The sequence below is a fragment of the Tursiops truncatus genome, chromosome 2 (genome assembly GCF_011762595.2).
Source record: "Tursiops truncatus isolate mTurTru1 chromosome 2, mTurTru1.mat.Y, whole genome shotgun sequence".
Lineage (NCBI taxonomy): Eukaryota > Metazoa > Chordata > Mammalia > Artiodactyla > Delphinidae > Tursiops > Tursiops truncatus.
This window is the reverse complement of record NC_047035.1, coordinates 123,799,635-123,818,636: the sequence shown is the minus strand read 5'-3', so window position 1 is coordinate 123,818,636 and position 19,002 is coordinate 123,799,635. Positions and strand designations below refer to the sequence as shown.

Here is a 19,002-nt window from a genome sequence, read left to right as displayed (position 1 = left end):
TTCCATGTCTTGGCTATTGTAAATAGGGCTGCTATGAACATAGGGGTGCATGTATTTTTTTGAACTAGAGTTTTGTCTGGATATATGCCCAAAAGTGAGATTGCCAGATCATATGGCAACTCTACTTTTAGTTTTTTGAGGAACCTCCATACTGTTCTCCATAGTGGCTATAGTGGCTATACCAATATACATTCCTACCAACAGTGTAGGAGTGTTCCCTTTTCTCCACACCCTGCCCAGCATTTGTTATTTGTAGACTTTTTAATGATGGTCATTCTGACTAGTGTGAGGTGATACCTCATTGTAGTTTTGATTTAAATTTCTCTAATAATTAGTGACGATGAGCATCTTTTTATGCACGTGGTGCTCATCTTGCTTTGGGATTCACAACCCCTGGTCATGACATGAGGTGCATTGGTCAGAAGGACCTGACCCAGTGGGTGCCTGCTGGGAGGGAGCACACCTTTCTCTTCTGCATTAGGCCTTCCCAGCCCTGGGTCCTGTTCACTGTCCCCCCTCGACACCCTCCCATACCCGCTTAGGGAGCCTCACTGTCCAGGAGCTGAGAACAGCTGCCAGCCTGGTTACAGTATCCAGCTTGGCCCTTTCAGAACAAGTAAATAGTGGGGGAAATTCATAAAGCAGCGCTCACACCCCTGGGAATCAGACTTGGATTCAAGTTCTGCTTCCATTCACCCTCTGTGAGTGGGTTTCATGTTCTCGCTTTCAAGCAGAACAGGAATCCCGCAGTTGTTGGGCTGTTCTGAGACTAGTGAGACAGTGTGAAACAGAACCTAACTAGCAGACCAGCTGGATGAAGAGGGAGTGAGTCCCCAACCTGCAGGCAGAGCCTGCTATGCCACTGAGCCCTGAGAAAAGGCAAGCATGGTAGGGTGAATTGCATCCAGCATCAGGTCAGGGTCACATGAAAAGTGACAATAAATAAATGACCAGAACGTGCAAAATAGGGGACAGCCCTATGTTAGGTTGCTAGGGCTATCATAATGAAGTATCCCAAAAGGGTGGTGCAAACAACAGAAATGTATTATCTCATAGCCTGGAGGCTGGAAGCCCAACATCAAGGTGTCAGCAGGGTTGGCTCCATCTGAGGGCCATGAGGGAGGATCTAGTCCCGGCCTCTCTCCCAACTGCTGCTGGTTTGCTGGCCATCTTTGGCATTTCTTGACCTCTAGATCTCTGCCTTCATCTTTACATGGTGTTCTCCTTGTGTACATATCTGCCTCCAAACTTCCCCTTTTCATAAAGACACCAGTCATATCAGATTAGGGCCACCCTCTCCAGTATGACCTCATCTTAACTAATTACACTGCAATGACTCTATTTCCAAGTAAGTTCACATTCTAATGTACTGGGGAAAAGACTTCAACATATGAATTTGAGTTGGCAGGGGCAGGGAGCTTTCCCTTTCAGAAAATGTTTTTTTACACTAAACTTAAAGACAGTGCTCTTTTCAGAGGTCCATAATGTAGCCCATACTCTGAAGAATGAGGGATATCAATTGGGAAATAACCATCAGAAATGGAAAAGTTTAAAATGAAAAGAAAAATAAGCTACTCATACATTTGAAGGAGTTGGTGCACAAGATCACAGCTGACAAAGGAGAGAAGTTTTATTATTACTAGAGCTGACTCACTGTTCTTAAATTGCTGCAAAGTTCACATCCATTCGCAAAGGGACATGAATGCCCCATCCTACCAGTCAGCATATCTAATGACATTTTGTATAAAGTAGTGAAAAACTTCAAGACACAGGAGGACAAAGAAAAGAGGACATATGGTGTAAGTTTAAAATGCACTGGTTTTGGGAGAGACCATCAAGATGGCAGAGGAGTGAGACATGGAGGTCACCTTTCTCCCAACAAATACATCAGAAATACATCTACATGTGGAACAACTCCTACAGAACACATACTGAACATTAGCAGAAGACCTTAGACTTCCCAAAAGGCAAAAAACTCCCCACGTACCTGGGTACAGCAAAAGAAAAAAGAAAAAAACAGAGACAAAAGAATAGGGACATGACCTGCACCTCTGGGAGGGAGCTGTGAAGGAGAAAAAGTTTCCACACACTAGGAAGCCCCTTCACTGGTGGAGACGGGGGGTGGGAGCTTCAGAGCCGCGGAGGACAGTACAGCAAAAGGGGTGCAGAGGGCAAAGCAGAGAGATTCCTGCACAGAGGATGAGTGCCAACCAGCAATCACCAGCCTGAGAGGCTTGTCGGCTGAACAGCTAGGGCGGGTGGGGGCTGGGAGCTGAGGCTCGGGCTTCGGAGGTCAGATCCCAGGTAGAGGACTGGGGTTGGTTGCGTGAACGCAGCCTGAAGGGGGCTAGCGCGCGACAGCTAGCTGGGAGGGAGTCCGGGACAAAGTCTGGAGCTGTCGAAGAGGCAAGAGAACATCGTTTTGGGGTGTGTGAGGAGAGGGGATTCAAAGCACTGCCTAAATGAGCTCCAGAGATGGGCATGAGCCACGGCTATCAGCGCAGACCCCAAAGACAGGCATGAAATGCTAAGGCTGCTACTGCAGCCATCAAGAAGCCTGTGTGCAAGCACAGGTCACTATCCACACCTCTCCTCCTGGGAGCCTGTGCAGCCCACCACTGCCAAGTTCCCGTGATCCAGGGACAAATTGCCCAGGAGAACACACGATGCACCTCAGTCCATTCCAACGTTACGCTGGCCTCTGCCACCACAGGCTCGCCTCACATTCCATACCCCTCCCTCCCCCTGGCCTGCTACTTTATCCCAGTCCTGGCTAAGTGAAGAACAGACACCTTCAGGCGACCTACACACAGAGGCGGGGCCAAATCCAAAGCTGAACCCCAGGAGCTGTGTGAAAAAAGAAGAGAAAGGGAAATCTCTCCCGGCAGCCTCAGGAGCAGTGGAATAAAACTCCACAATCAACTTCATATACGCTGCATCTCTGGAATACTTGAATAGACAAAGAATCATTCCAAAATTGAGGCAGTGGACTTTGGGAGCAACTGTAGAGTTGAGGTTTGCTTTCTGCATCTAATTTATTTCTGCTTTTATGTTTATATTAGTTGAGTATTTAGAGTTTATCACTGGTAGATTTGTTCATTGATTTGGTTGCTCTCTTCCTTCTTTTTATATATAAATATATATGTATATTAATTTCCTTTTTCTCTTTTTGTGAGTGTGTATGTGTTTGCTTCATTGTGTGATTTTGTCTGTATAGCTTTGCTTTTACCATTTATCCTAGGGTTCTGTCCTTTTTTTTTTTCTTTTTTTTAGTTTTTAGTGCTTGTTATCACTGGTGGATTTGGTTTTAGGTTTGGTTGCTCTCTTCCTTCTTTCTTTCTTTTTTAAAATTTTTTATTACTTTTTAATTTTTTTATCTTTAATAATTTTTTAAAATTTCTTATTTTAATAACATTTATTTTATTTTATTATTTTTTTCTTCCTTTCTCTCTTTTTTTTTTTTGCGGTATGCAGGCCTCTCACTGTTGTGGCCTCTCCCGTTGCGGAGCACAGGCTCCAGACGCGCAGGCTCAGCAGCCATGGCTCATGGGCCTAGCCGCTCCGCAGCATGTGGGATCTTCCCAGACCGGGGCACAAACCTGTGTCCCCTGCATCGGCAGGCGGATTCTAAACCACTGCACCACCAGGGAAGCCCTCTTTCTTTTTTCTCTCCCTTTTCTTCTGAGCCTTGTGGCTGAGAGGGTCTTTGCACTCCAGCTGGGCGTCAGGCCTGTGCCTCTGAGGTGGGAGAGCCGAGTTCAGGAAATTGGTCACCAGAGACCTCCTGGATCCATGTAATATCAAACAGCAAAAGCTCTCCAGATATCTCCATCTCAAGACCCAGCTCCACTCAATGACCAGCAAGCTACACTGCTGGACACTATAGGCCAAACAACTAGCAAGACAGGAACATAACCCCACCCATTAGAAGAGAGACAGCCTAAAATCATAGTAAGGTCACAGACGCCCCAAAACACACCACTGCCCACCAGAAAGACAAGATCCAGCCTCATCCACCAGAACACAGGCACCAGTCCCCTCCAGCAGGAAGCATAAACAACACAACGAACCAACCTTAGCAACTGGGGGATGACCCCAAAAACAATGGGAACTACAAACCTGCAGCGGGTGAAACGGAGACCCCAAACACAGTAAGATAAGAAAAATGAGAAAACAGAGAAACTCACAGCAGATAAAGGAGCAAGGTAAAAACTCACCAGACAAAACAAATGAAGAAGAAATAGGCAGTCTACCTGAAAAAGAATTCAGAGTAATGATAGTAAAGATGATCCAAAATCTTGGAAATAGAATGGAGAAAATACAAGAAACATTTAAAAAGGACCTAAAAGAACTAAAGAGAAAACAATGATGAACAACACAATAAATGAAATTAAAAATTCTCTAGAAGGAATCAATACCAGAATAACTGAGGCAGAAGAATGGATAACTGACCTGGAAGATAATATAGTGGAAATAGCTATTGCAGAGCAGAATAAAGAAAAAAGAATGAAAAGAATTGAGGACAGTGTCAAGACCTCTGGGACAACATTAAACACACCAATATTCAAATTATAGGGGTCCCCGAAGAAAAAGAGAAAAACAGGGACTGAGAAAATATGTGAAGAGATTATATTTGAAAACTTCCCTAACATGGGAAAGGAAATAGTCAATCAAGTCCAGGAAGTGAAGAGTGTCCCATACATGATAAATCCAAGGAGAAACACGCCAAGAAACATATTAAACAGACTATCAAAAATTAAATACAAAGAAAAAATATTAAAAGCAGCAAGGGAAAAACAATAAATAACATCCAAGGGAATCCCCATAAGGTTAAAAGCTGATCTTTCAGCAGAAACTCTGCAAGTCAGAAGGGAGTGGCAGGATACATTTAAAGTGATGAAAGGGAAAATCCTACAACCAAGATTACTCTACCCAGCAAGGATCTCATTCAGATTTGATGGAGAAATTAAAATCTTTACAGACAAGCAAATACTAAGAGAATTCAGCATCACCAAACCAGCTTTACAACAAAGGCTAAAAGAATTTCTCTAGGCACATAAAACTAGGAAAAGACCTACAATAAGAAACCCAAAACAATTAAGAATATGGTAATAGGAAGATAACATATCAATAACTACCTTAAATGTAAATGGATTAAATGTTCCAATCAAAAGACACAGACTGGCTGAATGGATACAAAAACAAGACCCGTATATATGCTGTCTACAAGAGACGCACTTCAGACCTAGGGACACATACAGACTGAAAGTGAGGGCATAGAAAAAGATATTCCATGCAAATGGAAATCAAAAGAAAGCTGGAGTAGCAATTCTTATATCAAACAAAATAGACTTTAAAATATAGACAATTAAAAGAGACAAAGAAAGACACTCCATAATGATCAAGGGATCAATCCAAGAAGAAGAAATAACAATAGTAAATATTTATGCAACCAACATAGGAGCACCTCAGCACATAAGGAAAGCACATATGCTAACAGCCATAAAAGGGGAAATTAACAGTAACACAATCATAGTAGGGGACTTTAACACCCCATTTTCACCAATGGACAGATCATCCAAAATGAAAATAAATAAGGAAACATAAGCTTTAAATGATACATTAAACAAGATGGACTTAATTGATATTTATAGGACATTCCATCCCAAAACAACAGAATACACTTTCTTCTCATGTGCTCATGGAACATTCTCCAGGATAGATCATACCTTGGGTCACAAATCAAGCCTCGGTGAATTTAAGAAATTTGAAATTGTATCAAGTAACTTTTCCGAACACAACACTATGAGACTAAATATCAATTACAGGATAAAAACTGTAAAAGATACAAACACATGGAGGCTAAACAATACACTACTAAATAAGCAAGAGATCACTGAATAAATTAAAGAGAAAATCAAAAAATACCTAGAATCAAATGACAATGAAAACACGATGACCCAAAACCTATGGCATGCAGCAAAAGTAGTTCTAAGATGGAAGTTTATAGCAATACAATCCTACCTTAAGAAACAAGAAACATCTCAAATAAACAACCTAAACTTACACCTAAAGCAATAAGAGAAAGAAGAACAAAAAAATCCCAAAGTTTGTAGAAGGAAAGAAATCATAAAGATCAGATCAGAAATAAATGAAAAAGAAATGAAGGAAACAATAGCAAAGATCAATAACACTAAAAGCTGGTTCTCTGTGAAGATAAAGAAAATTGATAAACCATTATTCAGACTCATCAGAAAAAAAGAGAGAAGACTCAAATCAATAGAATTAGAAATTGAAAAGGAGAAGTAACAACTGACACTGCAGAAATACAAAGGATTGTGAGAGATTACTACAAGCAACTACATGCCAATAAAACGGACAACTTGGAAGAAATGGACAAATTCTTAGAAATGCACAACCTTCCAAGACTGAGCCAGGAAGAAATAGAAAATATAAACAGACCCATCACAAGCACTGAAATTGAAACTATGATTAAAAATCTTCCAACAAACAAAAGCCCAGGGCTGGATGGCTTCACAGGTGAATTCTACCAAACATTTAGAGGTGAGCTAACATCTATCCTTCTGAAACTCTTCCAAAATATAGCAGAGGGAGGAACAATCCCTAACTCATTCTATGGGGCCAACACCAGCCTGATACCAAAACTAGACAAGGATGTCACAAAGAAAGAAAACTACAGGTCAATATCACTGATGAACATAGATGCAAAAATCCTCAAAAAATACTAGCAAACAGAATCCAACAGCACATTAAAAGGATCATACACCACGATCAAGTGGGATTTATCCCAGGAATGCAAGGATTCTTCAATATATGCAAATCAATCAATGTGATAAGCCATATTAACAACTTGAAGGAGAAAAACCATATGATCATCTCAGTAGATGCAGAAAAAGCTTTTGACACAATTCAACACCGATTTATGATAAAAACCCTCCAGAAAGTAGGCACAGAGGGAACTTACCTCAACATGATAAAGGCCATATATGACAAACCCACAGCCAACATTGTTCTTAATCGTAAAAAACTGACACCATTTCCTCTAAGATCAGGAAGAAGAGAAGGCTGTCCACTCTCACCACATTATTCAACATAGTTTTGGAAGTGTTAGCCACAGCAATCAGAGAAGAAAAAGAAATAAAGGAATCCAAATAGGAAAAGAAAAAGTAAAGCTGTCACTGTTTGCAGATGACATGATACTATACATAGAGAATCCTAAAGATACTACAAGAACACTACTAGAGATAATCAATGAATTTGGTAAAGCAACAGGATAGAAAATAAATGCACAGGAATCTCTTGCATTCCTATACACTAATGATGAAAAATCTGAAAGAGAAACTAAGGAAACACTCCCATTTACCACTGCAACAAAAAGAATAAAATACCTAGGAATAAACCTACCTAAGGAGATAAAAGACCTATATGCAGAAAACTATAAGTCACTGATGAAAGACATTAAAGATGATACAAACAGATGGAGAGATATACCATGTTCTTGGATTGGAAGAATCAACATTGTGATAATGACTGTACGACGCAAAGCAATCTATAGATTCAGTGCAATCCCTATCAAACTACCAATGGCATTTTTCACAGAACTAGAACAAAAATTTCACAGTTTGTATGGAAACACAAAAGGCCCCTTATAGCCAAAGCAATCTTGAGAAAGAAAAACGGAGCTGGAGGAATCAGGCTCCCTCACTTCAGACTATACTACAAAGCTAAAGTAATCAAGACAGTATGGTACTGGCACAAAAATAGAAATACAGATCAAGGGAACAGGATAGAAAACCCAGAGATAAACCCACACACATATGGTCACCTTATTTTTGATAAAGGAGGCAAGAATATACAATGGAGAAAAGACAGCCTCTTCAATATGTGGTGCTGGGAAAACTGGACAGCCACATGTAAAAGAATGAAATTAGAACACTTCCTAACACCACACACAAAAATAAACTCAAAATGGATTAAAGACGTAAGTGTAAGGCCAGACAGTATAAAATTCTTAGAGGAAAACACAGGCAGAACACTCCATGACATAAATCACAGCAAGATCCTTTTTGATCCACCTCCTAGAGAAATGGAAATAAAACACAAATAAACAAATGGGACCTCATGAAACTGCAAAGCTTTTGCACAGCAAAGGATACCATAAACAAGACAAAAAGACAACCCTCAGAATGGGAGAAAATATTTGCAAATGAAGCAACTGACAAAGGATTAATATCCAATATTTACAAGCAGCTCATGCAGCTCAATATTGAAAAAAAAAAACCACAAAGCAATCCAAAAATGGGAACAAGACCTAAATAGACATTTCTCGGAAGAAGGTATAGATTGTCAACAAACACATCAAAGGATGCTGAACATCACTAATCATTAGAGAAATGCAAATCAAAACTACAATGAGGTATCATCTCACACCAGTCAGAATGGCCATCATCAAAAAACCTACAAACAATAAATGCTGGAGAGGGTGTGGAGAAAAGGGAACACTCTTGCACTGTTGGTGGGAATGTAAATTGATAACAGCCACTATGGAGAACAGTATGGAGGTTCCTGAAAAAACTACAAATAGAACTACCACATGACCCAGCAATCCCACTACTGGGCATATACCCTGAGAAAACCATAATTCAAAAAGAGTCGTGTACCACAATGTTCATTGCAGCTTTATTTACAATAGCCAGGACATGGAAGCAACCTCAGTGTCCATTGACAGAGGAATGGATAAAGAAGATGTGGCACATATATACAATGGAATATTACTAGCCATAGAAAGAAACAAAATTGAGTTATTTGTAGTGAGGTGGGTGGACCTAGAGTCTGTCATACACAGTGAAGTAAGTCAGAAAGAGAAAAACAAATACCATATGCTATCACACATATATGGAATCTTAGAAAAATGGTTCTGATGAACATTGAGGCAGGACAGGAATAAAGACGCAGATGTAGAGAATGGACTTGAGGACATGGGGAGGAGGAAAGGTAAGCTGGGATGAAGTGAGAGAGTGGCATGGACATATATACACTACCAAATGTAAAATACATAGCTCATGGGAAGCAGCCGCATAGCACAGGGTGATCAGCTCAGTGCTTTGTGACCACCTAGAGTGGTGGGATAGGGAGGGTGGGAAGGAGACTGAAGAGAGAGGGCATATGGGGATATATGTTTATGTATAGCAGATTCACTTTGTTATAAAGCAGAAACTAACACACCATTTTAAAGCAATTATACTCCAATAAAGATGTTAAAAAAATAAAATAAATGGTAGAACTATAAATTAATTAATTAAATGCACTGGTTTTATCTAAGACATGCCCATTAGCATAGCTCCCACTGATTTCCTTTAAAGTGTGTGTGTTGGTTCTATCATCTTTCCAGACGCACAGACTTTGAGATACGATCTGAGGGTTCTACACCTAAGCTCTATTAGCCATAAACTTGGCTGATGATATCAACAGGCTCCACAGGTTTGTCAGGATTAAATTTTGCAGCAGTGTAATAGCTAATACAATTAGAGCAAGGTAAGTGGATCTATTCACTGATCAAAATGTAACCGAAAGACATGGGAAGTGTATGGGTATGCAGGATGTGCACACTCACACACAGAGATGCACGATGGGTACATAAGAGGAGAGGCAGAGGCTGAAAATGATTTTTATTCATTCATTCGACAAACACTCATCAGGGCCTCTCAACTGAGTCCCAGGGGACCAAAAAGAGATGTGGGTGCTGGCCTCAAGGGTTCACAGTCAAATGGGTACCTGCTACAGACTGAGGCTCACTGGATCTCTGGTTTAAAAAGAATTCACTAGTTTTTAAAGCCTTTAAATGCCATCTTCTTTCTCATTCTTGGAGATTTTTTTTAAGTTCCAGAAATCTTTCCCATTTATGCCATGTGGCTCTTCCAATATTCTATTGATTTATTTAATAATATGTAAATTTTAGATACCATCATTATTTCTACTGCTGTTACCCTGGAAAGGGCTTTATGTCTAGTGAAGAACCAAATGTCAAACACACACACTTTATAAATATATATAAATATAAATATTGTTTTTCATTTCTTAAAAGGATATTAAAACTACATACAAGACCATCCTCTTAAAAAACCAACAACAAACAGACCATGGCTCTGTTCCTCTAAAGCTAATGCTGCCAGAAGAAATACATCATTAATTTCCCTCAAAGAATCATCATTTATATGAAAACCTGGACAGAATGGACTTCAGAAAGCCCTCCCTTCTCACTAATCTGAAGACATCTGGGAAGGTTACTGAAGCAAGAAGAAAATCGCACAGTAAAGTTTCATAGGGCTTAACTCTTGGCTCCAAATTATTTCCTTGCCAACTATTAGAAATCAAACTTATTCCACCTAAACTTAAAATTTTAAATCAAAGGTGTGTGGCTATGATGGGAAAGCTTGCCCTAGATCAACACTCTCACTAAGAACAAATAGAAAACCTGGATAAAATACACATTTAAAAACTGATTTAAGAGGCCCAACACCAAGAAGGCAGGGTCAGCAGGTAGACTGCACTTCAAGGCACATGCCCTCTCTCCCCAGAACTTACCTCCTGTTGGCCTCCATGTGCAGGAGCTGGTGGGGAGTGGCTGCTAGGAGTGAGGGACCCAGCAGAGCCGAGGCATAAACAGAGTCTGGGTTAGCCAAGGAGCCCTACCAGGAGGGGTGAGGCTTTAGAGAGACGGAATGACGAGGAAATGAGCCAAACAGCACACGGTGTTTCCCTCAACACGTTTACAGACTAATCTGCACAGGTGATAAAGCAGTCATAAAAATGGCTTAAAAAGAGCAGAATTTTCAGCCATTTTATGCTGTCCGAAATATAAAAATTAGAGTTTTGGACCACTTTGGAGTTGCCTTGGGAAGCATCTCAAGCCCTCAGGTGGGACTCCTGCGGAGCTATTCCCAAGACTGCGGCGGTGGGGACCACAGCCCAGCTGAGCCTCAGCAAGACAGCAGAGCAGCCCCTACACCAGCTCTGACCTCCAGACACGAGAGGGAACATTGCGTGAAGTCTCTACAACTTTCGCACATAATCAAAATTACCAGGCAGACAACTACAGAGCCCACGCGCCCTGGAGCCTGTGTGCCACAGCTAGAGTGAGAAAACTCGCACGCCACAACAAGAGAGAAGCCCGCACACCACGATGAGGAGACCACATGCCACAACGAAGATCCTGCATGCTGCAATTAAGAACCGATGCAGACAAAAAAAAACACATGTGACCAAATAGTTCTAAAAAAAAAAAAAAATTACCAGGCAGACCAAAACATGGGGCCAAGCAACAAAGGAGAGAACAGAAATGATACCACAGATGGCCAGATACTGCAGCTATCAGCCTAGAAATGAATGATTAACGTGTTCAAAACAAAGACTGCAAGATGGAGAATTTCACCAGAGACACTACATCTATTAGAAACTGTCAAATTAAAATTGTAGAAATGAAAACTACATTAACTGAAATGAAGAATTCAGCAGATGGCTGGGACTTCCCAGGTGGTCCAGTGGCTAAGACTCTGCACTGCCAATGCAGAGGCCTGGGTTCAATCGCTGGTCAAGGAACTAGATCTCATATGCTGCAACTAAAAAGATCCCGCATGCCACAACTAAAAAAAGATCCCGCATGCCTCAACTAAGACCCAGCACAGCCAAATAAATAAATAAATAAATTTAAAAATAAATAAAATAAATATTTTTTTTTAAAAAAAGAATTCAACAGATGGCTTTAACAGATAACAGACACATGAGCAGCAACTTAGGATGCTACAAAGTAGACTGGAATGTTTCCACTGATTGAAGCATGGAGAGCAAAGGGATGTAAATAAAACCACAAGCATAAGGGACAAATGGGACTTGGGAGAACTGTTTAACATTCACAGGACTGGAGTCCTAGGATATGAAAAGAGAGAGAAAATGGTGCAGAGCAATATTTAAAGAAATAATGGCCAACATTATTGCTAAACTGATGAAGTATATCAAACTGTAGATGCAAAAACTGTGATGAATCTTAAGCAGCATAGATGCAAAGAAGACTAAAACAAGGGTGGCACCGTGGTGCTCCAGCCTTCACTTCTTTTGGACTTTCCTGAGCTTAGGTGCCTTCAGAAAAGTTTTACAAAGCAATGGACATCCTCCAGTGGTTAACAGATTTCTTGGAATGGAATTTACTTTCTTCCCTCCTGACCTTGTGTGATTCCACATGGTCGTTGACTTCATGTCTCAAAACTGCAGCCAAAAGTGAGAGGAGCAGGGATGAGGTTCACAGATGTCACAGCGAGTTTCACGGGCCCCCATGTATCCCCATGCCCCTCCTGGCTGCATGCCATACTACAAGTTTTATACTTTTGGCTATGGATCATATAATGAAGCATATACTAATGATTTTTAACCCGTCTCTATGATCTACACAGCCGCCCCCTTAATTTCTGGGTGACACACCGTCACAAACAGCTGTTACAGTCACATCGTGTTGACTCAATCACTGCAAGTCTTAGATATCCTCAGATGACTTATACCAGTTCTTTTAAAAACAAAGGGAAAGAAGCCAGTCTTAGAAGGCTACATACTGAGGATTCCAAATATGACTTTCTAGAAAAGACAAAACTATGAAGACAGTGAAAAGATCAGTGGTTGCCAGGGCTTGGAGGGTATGGATGAAGAGGTAAAGCACAGAGGATTTTTAGGGCAGTGAAAATACTCTGTATGATAAAATAATGGTGAGTACATTATACATGTCATAATATATTTGTGAAAACCCATAGAATGTACAACACCAAAAGTAACCCTAATGTAAACTATAAACTTCAGCTAATAATAATGTGCCAATATTCATTCATCACTCATAACGAATGTACCACACTAATGCAAGATGTTAATAATACGAGGAGAGAGAGAGAGAGAGAGAGTGTGTGTGTGTGTGTTTAGAGGTATATGATAACTGTGATTTCTAGTCACTTTTTCTGTAAATTTAAAATTATGCTATATGAAATAAGTCAGAAAGAGTAAGACAAATACTGTATGATCTTACTTACATGTAGAATCTTAAAAACCAGAACTCACAGGAACAGAGTAGATTGCTGGTTTCCAGGGAGGAGGGGGCGGGGGTACTTATGCGTAACTGTTAGTCAAAGGGTACAAATTTCTAGTATTAAGATAAATTAAGTTCCAGGGATATAATGTACAGCATGGTGACTATAGTTAACAATACAGTATTATATACTTGATAGTTGCTAAGTGAGTAGGTCTTAAAAGTTCTCAACACCCACACAAAAAAGGACTATGTAGGGCGACGAAAGTGTTAACTGACCCTATTGTTTTAATCATTTCGCAGTATACTGGATATATATATCCAAACACCTTAAACTTACATAATGTTATATGCCAACTGTATCTCAACAAAGCTGGGAATTTTTTTTAACTGCTCTAAAAAATAAAGTTTATTAATTTTTTTTAATAAAAGGAAAACGATCCTAGCATTAGACTCACCCTTGAGCCCTTTTCATCTCAAGTTCCAAGTCAGAACTATAGGTCTCTAGGTGCTGCTGCTGCACGTTCCTGATGACCGCAGAAACGCAGTGGGCTAGAGTCAGAATCACTGCTCTGGGGTCTCCATCCCCATCAGCTCCAGCTCACTCCTCACAAATAAGTGGGAAAGGCAGTATCTTCTCTACCATGATCTCACGAAGATTAAATGAGACAGACTGATAGCAGAGAATAGGTATCAAAGCATTAGTTTTCTTTGTTCCATTAGTAAAAGGTTTCTTACAGTGAATATTCTCAAAAATAAACTCTCAAGCTCCCTTGTATGCAGCTTCCATACAAGGCCTGAAACAAATGATGGGTAATTTCTGTGAGGAACTGTGCACATTTAGATATGTTATAATGACAAAGCCAGAGTATATGATTGAGGCTTTGTAAAAAAAAGATTCTCTTCAACCCATCTGAACCATTTCTAATCTCCTCTATAACTAGAAAAAGCATAAACAACTCCAAGAGAGACAAGACAATGAAAATCAATCTGTTAAACAAGAGATCGAAATGCAACTTCATTTTATTTTGCAGGGAGAATGTCTGAAACTGAAACTTCAGTATGAATAATCTCAATAAAAGAAGCAGAAAAGTGGGAGGGAGGAGACGAGGGGGAGGAGGAAATTGTGGTTTTCTCTCTCCTTGATTGTTAAATGAATATTTAGGGGGGAAAAGCCATAACTTTATCAGGCTTTAGCTTATCATCAAAACCGCAATAAAAATTTACATCCTTAAATCATGTACACATCTCTAAATTGTGCCTTTCTCCCATAATATGATTTTTAATTTGATTGTTTTAGTCCCTCTCATATTTTTTTATTATTATTGCTGACTCAATCCCCAATTCCCTCTTAAACACTCAGTTCTCTACTTTTGAACTGCTTTTCTTTTTCACGCGGTCCACTTTAGACTACTTTACAATTCTTTTGAAACTGTGTCATTTAGTTTCATAGAAATAGTGGGTATGTGTGATGTACTCAGCAATGGGAGAAGAAGCCCTTTATCATTCTGACTTCCAAGCAAAGTGCTAGGAACACAAAGGCTGGAACTACTCTTCCTTTAGGAAGCAGACGCAGAGAGAATTTTTAGGGCAGTGGAACTACTCTGTATGATTCTGTAATGGTTGAAACACGTCGTTACATATTTGTCCAAATCCACAGATGTACAACACCAAGAGTGAATCCTAGTGCAAACTGTGGACTTTGGGTGACGATGACATGTCAACATGGGTTCACTGACTATAACAAATGTCCCCCACTGGAGGCGGTGTTCATAGTGGGGGAGGCCATGCATGAGTCGGGGCATGGAGTATATGAGGAATCTCTGTACCTTCCTGTGAACCTAAAAAAAATGTTTTTACAAATAAAAATTTAAATTAAAAAAAAAGCAACTCGGAAGCCCCTGACACCCTGAGGCCTCTGAAACCTCTCTCAGGAGTGCTGCACATTCCCTCCTCCGGGAACATGAATCTACCTTTGCTCTGGCTCTCTGGGCACGATGATGGTTTATTTATGAATCTGGATTTGAACTAATCTCTCGTGAAGTCAGACGTGCACATACTCAGATGGAAGGGTCTGCACACTCCCCAGAGCAGGGTCTGTCTGGGGCAGAGCTGAGGGTGAAGCTGACTCTTCACCACACATGGCCTCAGAGCCTCAGTCTCTGCAGGTCCACAGCCCACACACCCACATGGCCTTCAAACAGCACATCAATCCCTCAGTCCCCAGTCGTGTCACATACCTGCCGTCCTGCCTTTTACTGAGGACCTTCCTACCTGTCCCACCTGGCAGACCCCTGCCTATCGGCCTCATCCCAGACTGAGAAGATGTCATCAGATAAATCTATCCCAACTGCAGTGGGCTTTTCTGAGGGGGTGCCAGCCATTAGCAGAGTCCTTATCACACTGTGGGGACTGTTACTTACTTTTAGCCTCCTCTACAGCCTATGATTTTCATGCAGAAAAGTATATCAATTCCAACAGCAAAACTTAATCCTGGGCACAAAGGAGATCTCAAGGTTACAGAAGTTCATGATAATCCCTAGATATGCAGATACAAGCAACTGTTCCTAAAACAATTTTGTGACTATGTATCTACGGAGGCACTTCTGTTTTATTGTTAGACATAAATCAGTGTCTGAATAAAGTGTGGTGGAACTAGTGTAAGAAAATAAAACTCCAAAATAAGAAACAAACTGAGAAATGACTACTCAGTGTGGTGAACTGAATAATTATTTATCAGGAAAAGGAAGTATTACAGTCACGGTCTACATTTCACAATCTGCAGCCCAGAGGTTGTGTGGGGTGAATCCTCTTTTATTCATTTCACCTCTTTGCTAGTGGCCCATCTCCAGTGTATGGATGACATAGGGGATTTTTTTTAAAGTGAGTGACCCATAAATTTTAGCCCCACATGGAACCTTTATACCAACAAGGAAAAGATGAACACTTTTAATATCTGGCAATGAAAAGAAAAGATTTTGCTATTAATTTTGGAAGAATTATTTCCATCCACAGAACTTTGCAATGAAAGGAAGGCTTCTTAAGTTGGCATTTTGCGAACCCCCCTCAGCCTCAAGCATCCCCGAAATCCAGGAGCCGTTGTGCAGCGGGGAAGCACAAAGAAGGCCCCAGCATTAGGGGTTCCTGTGTCACTGGGCCCACAAAGCAAGTGCCTGCTCCTGAAATCCTCCACATTCTGCTCAGGGAGGCCCACCCCAGCCTGAGGCGCCTGTGAGAAGACCCTGACACTGGTGGATGCCAACATACCAGCACTTTCCTAAGAGCTAAGCACTTTGTACAGGGAAGGCCTTCTTCTACACTAGAAATAGTTACTACTGGAGCTCACTTTGCTTGTAAGTCTGTGAAAATACCTTCCTCTATTAGGAAAAATCACACATATACTTGATCCCATACTTTCTCCCCTGTTTTAAAAAAAAGGCAGGATATTTACCCTCAGGGAGACAGAAGTATCAACTAGGTAATCTCAGATCCTTTCCTGAGAAATGTTGAAAGGCAGGTCTTTTGGATCTTGAAAAATGAACTAAAGTAAAAAGGCTGTCATTTATATTCATCCCTAGTATAAATGAGGTCAGACATAGCCATTGACTGCACAACTGAAAATAACATGATCTGGAAATCTACGCACAGTAAACACACTTGTGGACAAGATGGGGATGAGATACTTTTTAATCATTAGAGCAATATCTCACTGCTGGTGTCACAATCTCTACTCCTTGAGTTTTACCATTTTCAGTGTTTAAACTTCCAATAAATACTACATATTTAAGAAGTCAATTGTGAGTTTAAACTTGCATGATAAATCTCAAGCAGAAACCCACAACGAGAATGTAGGCAAGAACTCATGCAAAGACTGTGAGATCAGAAAAGAAAATAGCTTCTTACCATGTTTATTGATGACACAGGACCAATGCTGTTAACATAGATGTCAACATCAATTACGGTGGGTTTTACTGTGGAGAAAACAAATGTGTGTTAATACACTGTGCCAGAGAGACTGAGGAAAGTGCTACTAAACTTCCTCTGAGTCACACACTAACAGCTCAACGGCATGTGGGAAAGGGGTGTATTTTTCTTTGGGACTTGCCAGGTAGTTACAATTCTCCAAGGATTAAAGATTCTTACTCATATTTAATAAATTCTTAAAAAACAGGATATTTATACACTGCAAGTTGCCAGTGATAGATGACCATAAAGATACTCTATAACATTTGTTTAGCTGATTATATGGCAGAGAAAACATAAAATGATAAAATATAAGACACTACATAAGAAATTTAATGTCAAAGTTATGCTAAGAAATCGAACCCAAGTAATGAGTAATATCAGGGACAATTCAAGTTATTTATCCATTACCTGGTTGCAACTCAAAGCAAAGATCTGGAGAGTACATACACCAAAGGAGATTAAGAAATACTGATTATTGGTGTCATTATTACCTAAGAAACACACACACACATCTCACAGACTTCAAATCATACAACTCATAAAATAATAATACTTTATGGGCTTCCTGGTGGCGCAGTGGTTGAGAATCTGCCTGCTAATGCAGGGGACACGGGTTCAAGCCCTGGTCTGGGAGGATCCCATATGCCGCGGAGCAACTAGGCCCGTGAGCCACAACTACTGAGCCTGTGCATCTGGAGCCTGTGCTCCGCAACAAGAGAGGCCGCGATAGTGAGAGGCCCGCCCACCACGATGAAGAGTGGCCCTCGCTTGCCACAACTAGAGAAAGCCCTCGCACAGAAACGAAGACGCAACACAGCAAAAATAAAATAAATTAATTAATAAACTCCTACCCCCAACATATTCTTTAAAAAAAAAAATAACACTTTAGTAAGTCAAGAAATTACCGTTCCAACTATAAGGGAGTAAAATTCATATAACAAGAAACTGTAATATCTAACATCGTGCATCAGAGGTAAAATTTGCTCATTTAACCTTAAAGAAAATCATTTTCCCTTTCCTTGGCAGAAATGGAACTTGAGAGACCAGTAATGAGATTCCTGAGACAGCCACCTCTGAGTCAGGGATCCGTCCCAGTGAAAAGGAGGCGTCTCTCTTTCCCCAGCACTCAGCAACTGATAAAGGGGAGAAGAACACCAATTTCAGAATATTTCTGCCCCAGGGGAACATGAACAAGACTCCTGAACCTTTGCACGTAAACACAGTGTTTCTATGGAAACAAGGGTGTTCGCATCTGCAATTATTTCGAGCTTCCACCAGTTTTGCTAACTAATCATTCACAAATGGACTTCTGCACTCTATTTCTGGAACTATGAGTGGCACCTGTAAGCTCACAGTCTGTTGTTCAATTATGTAACCAGCAGTCTGCAGCCTGAGCCATGTTGTCCGGACCTCCAAGAAAATGAAAATAATGACAATGAACTGGAGCCAACTACTCTGACATCTGTCAGCGCAACCAAGCCATGTTAGCTTGAAAGAGCTGTTGGCATTTTGGAAAACACCGCAATACAATTCTAAGTACTATGTATCTAGTGCTTAAATTTCATAAAAGGACTATTCTTCATTTTAGGCTGAGCTTTGCTAACTACTCTGAACAGTAAGTAGCACCTTTCTTCAACTTAATTGAAGAACACAGCAAGTGTTCTGTCTCCAAACGCTGTGCTGTATAACCTTGGTAATGTTATACAAAGGCTGTGTTAAGTCAATCAGTTGAGGACCTGCTTTTTGCAAGAGATTTTTCTGGTTGTTTCATGGTATTTATTAGACTTTAGGCTTCCAGGGTTTTTAATCTCATTAAATAAAAAGGACCTACAGATGTAAAGCCTTAAAAGCTTGAAGTGGGAAGTGTCAAATGAGTATTAAGTGCAATAGTATAATAAAGGTTTTAAGAGAAGAGTTTGGAAAACACAAACACACATACACACACACACACA

General features: G+C 40.4%; 1 protein-coding gene across 1 annotated transcript in view; it reads right to left on the bottom strand.

Annotated features, from left to right (window-relative positions):
- GABRG3 (gamma-aminobutyric acid type A receptor subunit gamma3) overlaps positions 1 to 19,002 on the bottom strand; it is a 643,304-nt gene that overhangs the window by 548,204 nt on the left and 76,098 nt on the right. Inside the window, exon 3 of the mRNA XM_019945622.2 lies at positions 16,988 to 17,055. Coding sequence (XP_019801181.1) covers positions 16,988 to 17,055 — 68 coding nt within the window. The remainder of the gene's footprint in view (positions 1 to 16,987; positions 17,056 to 19,002) is intronic.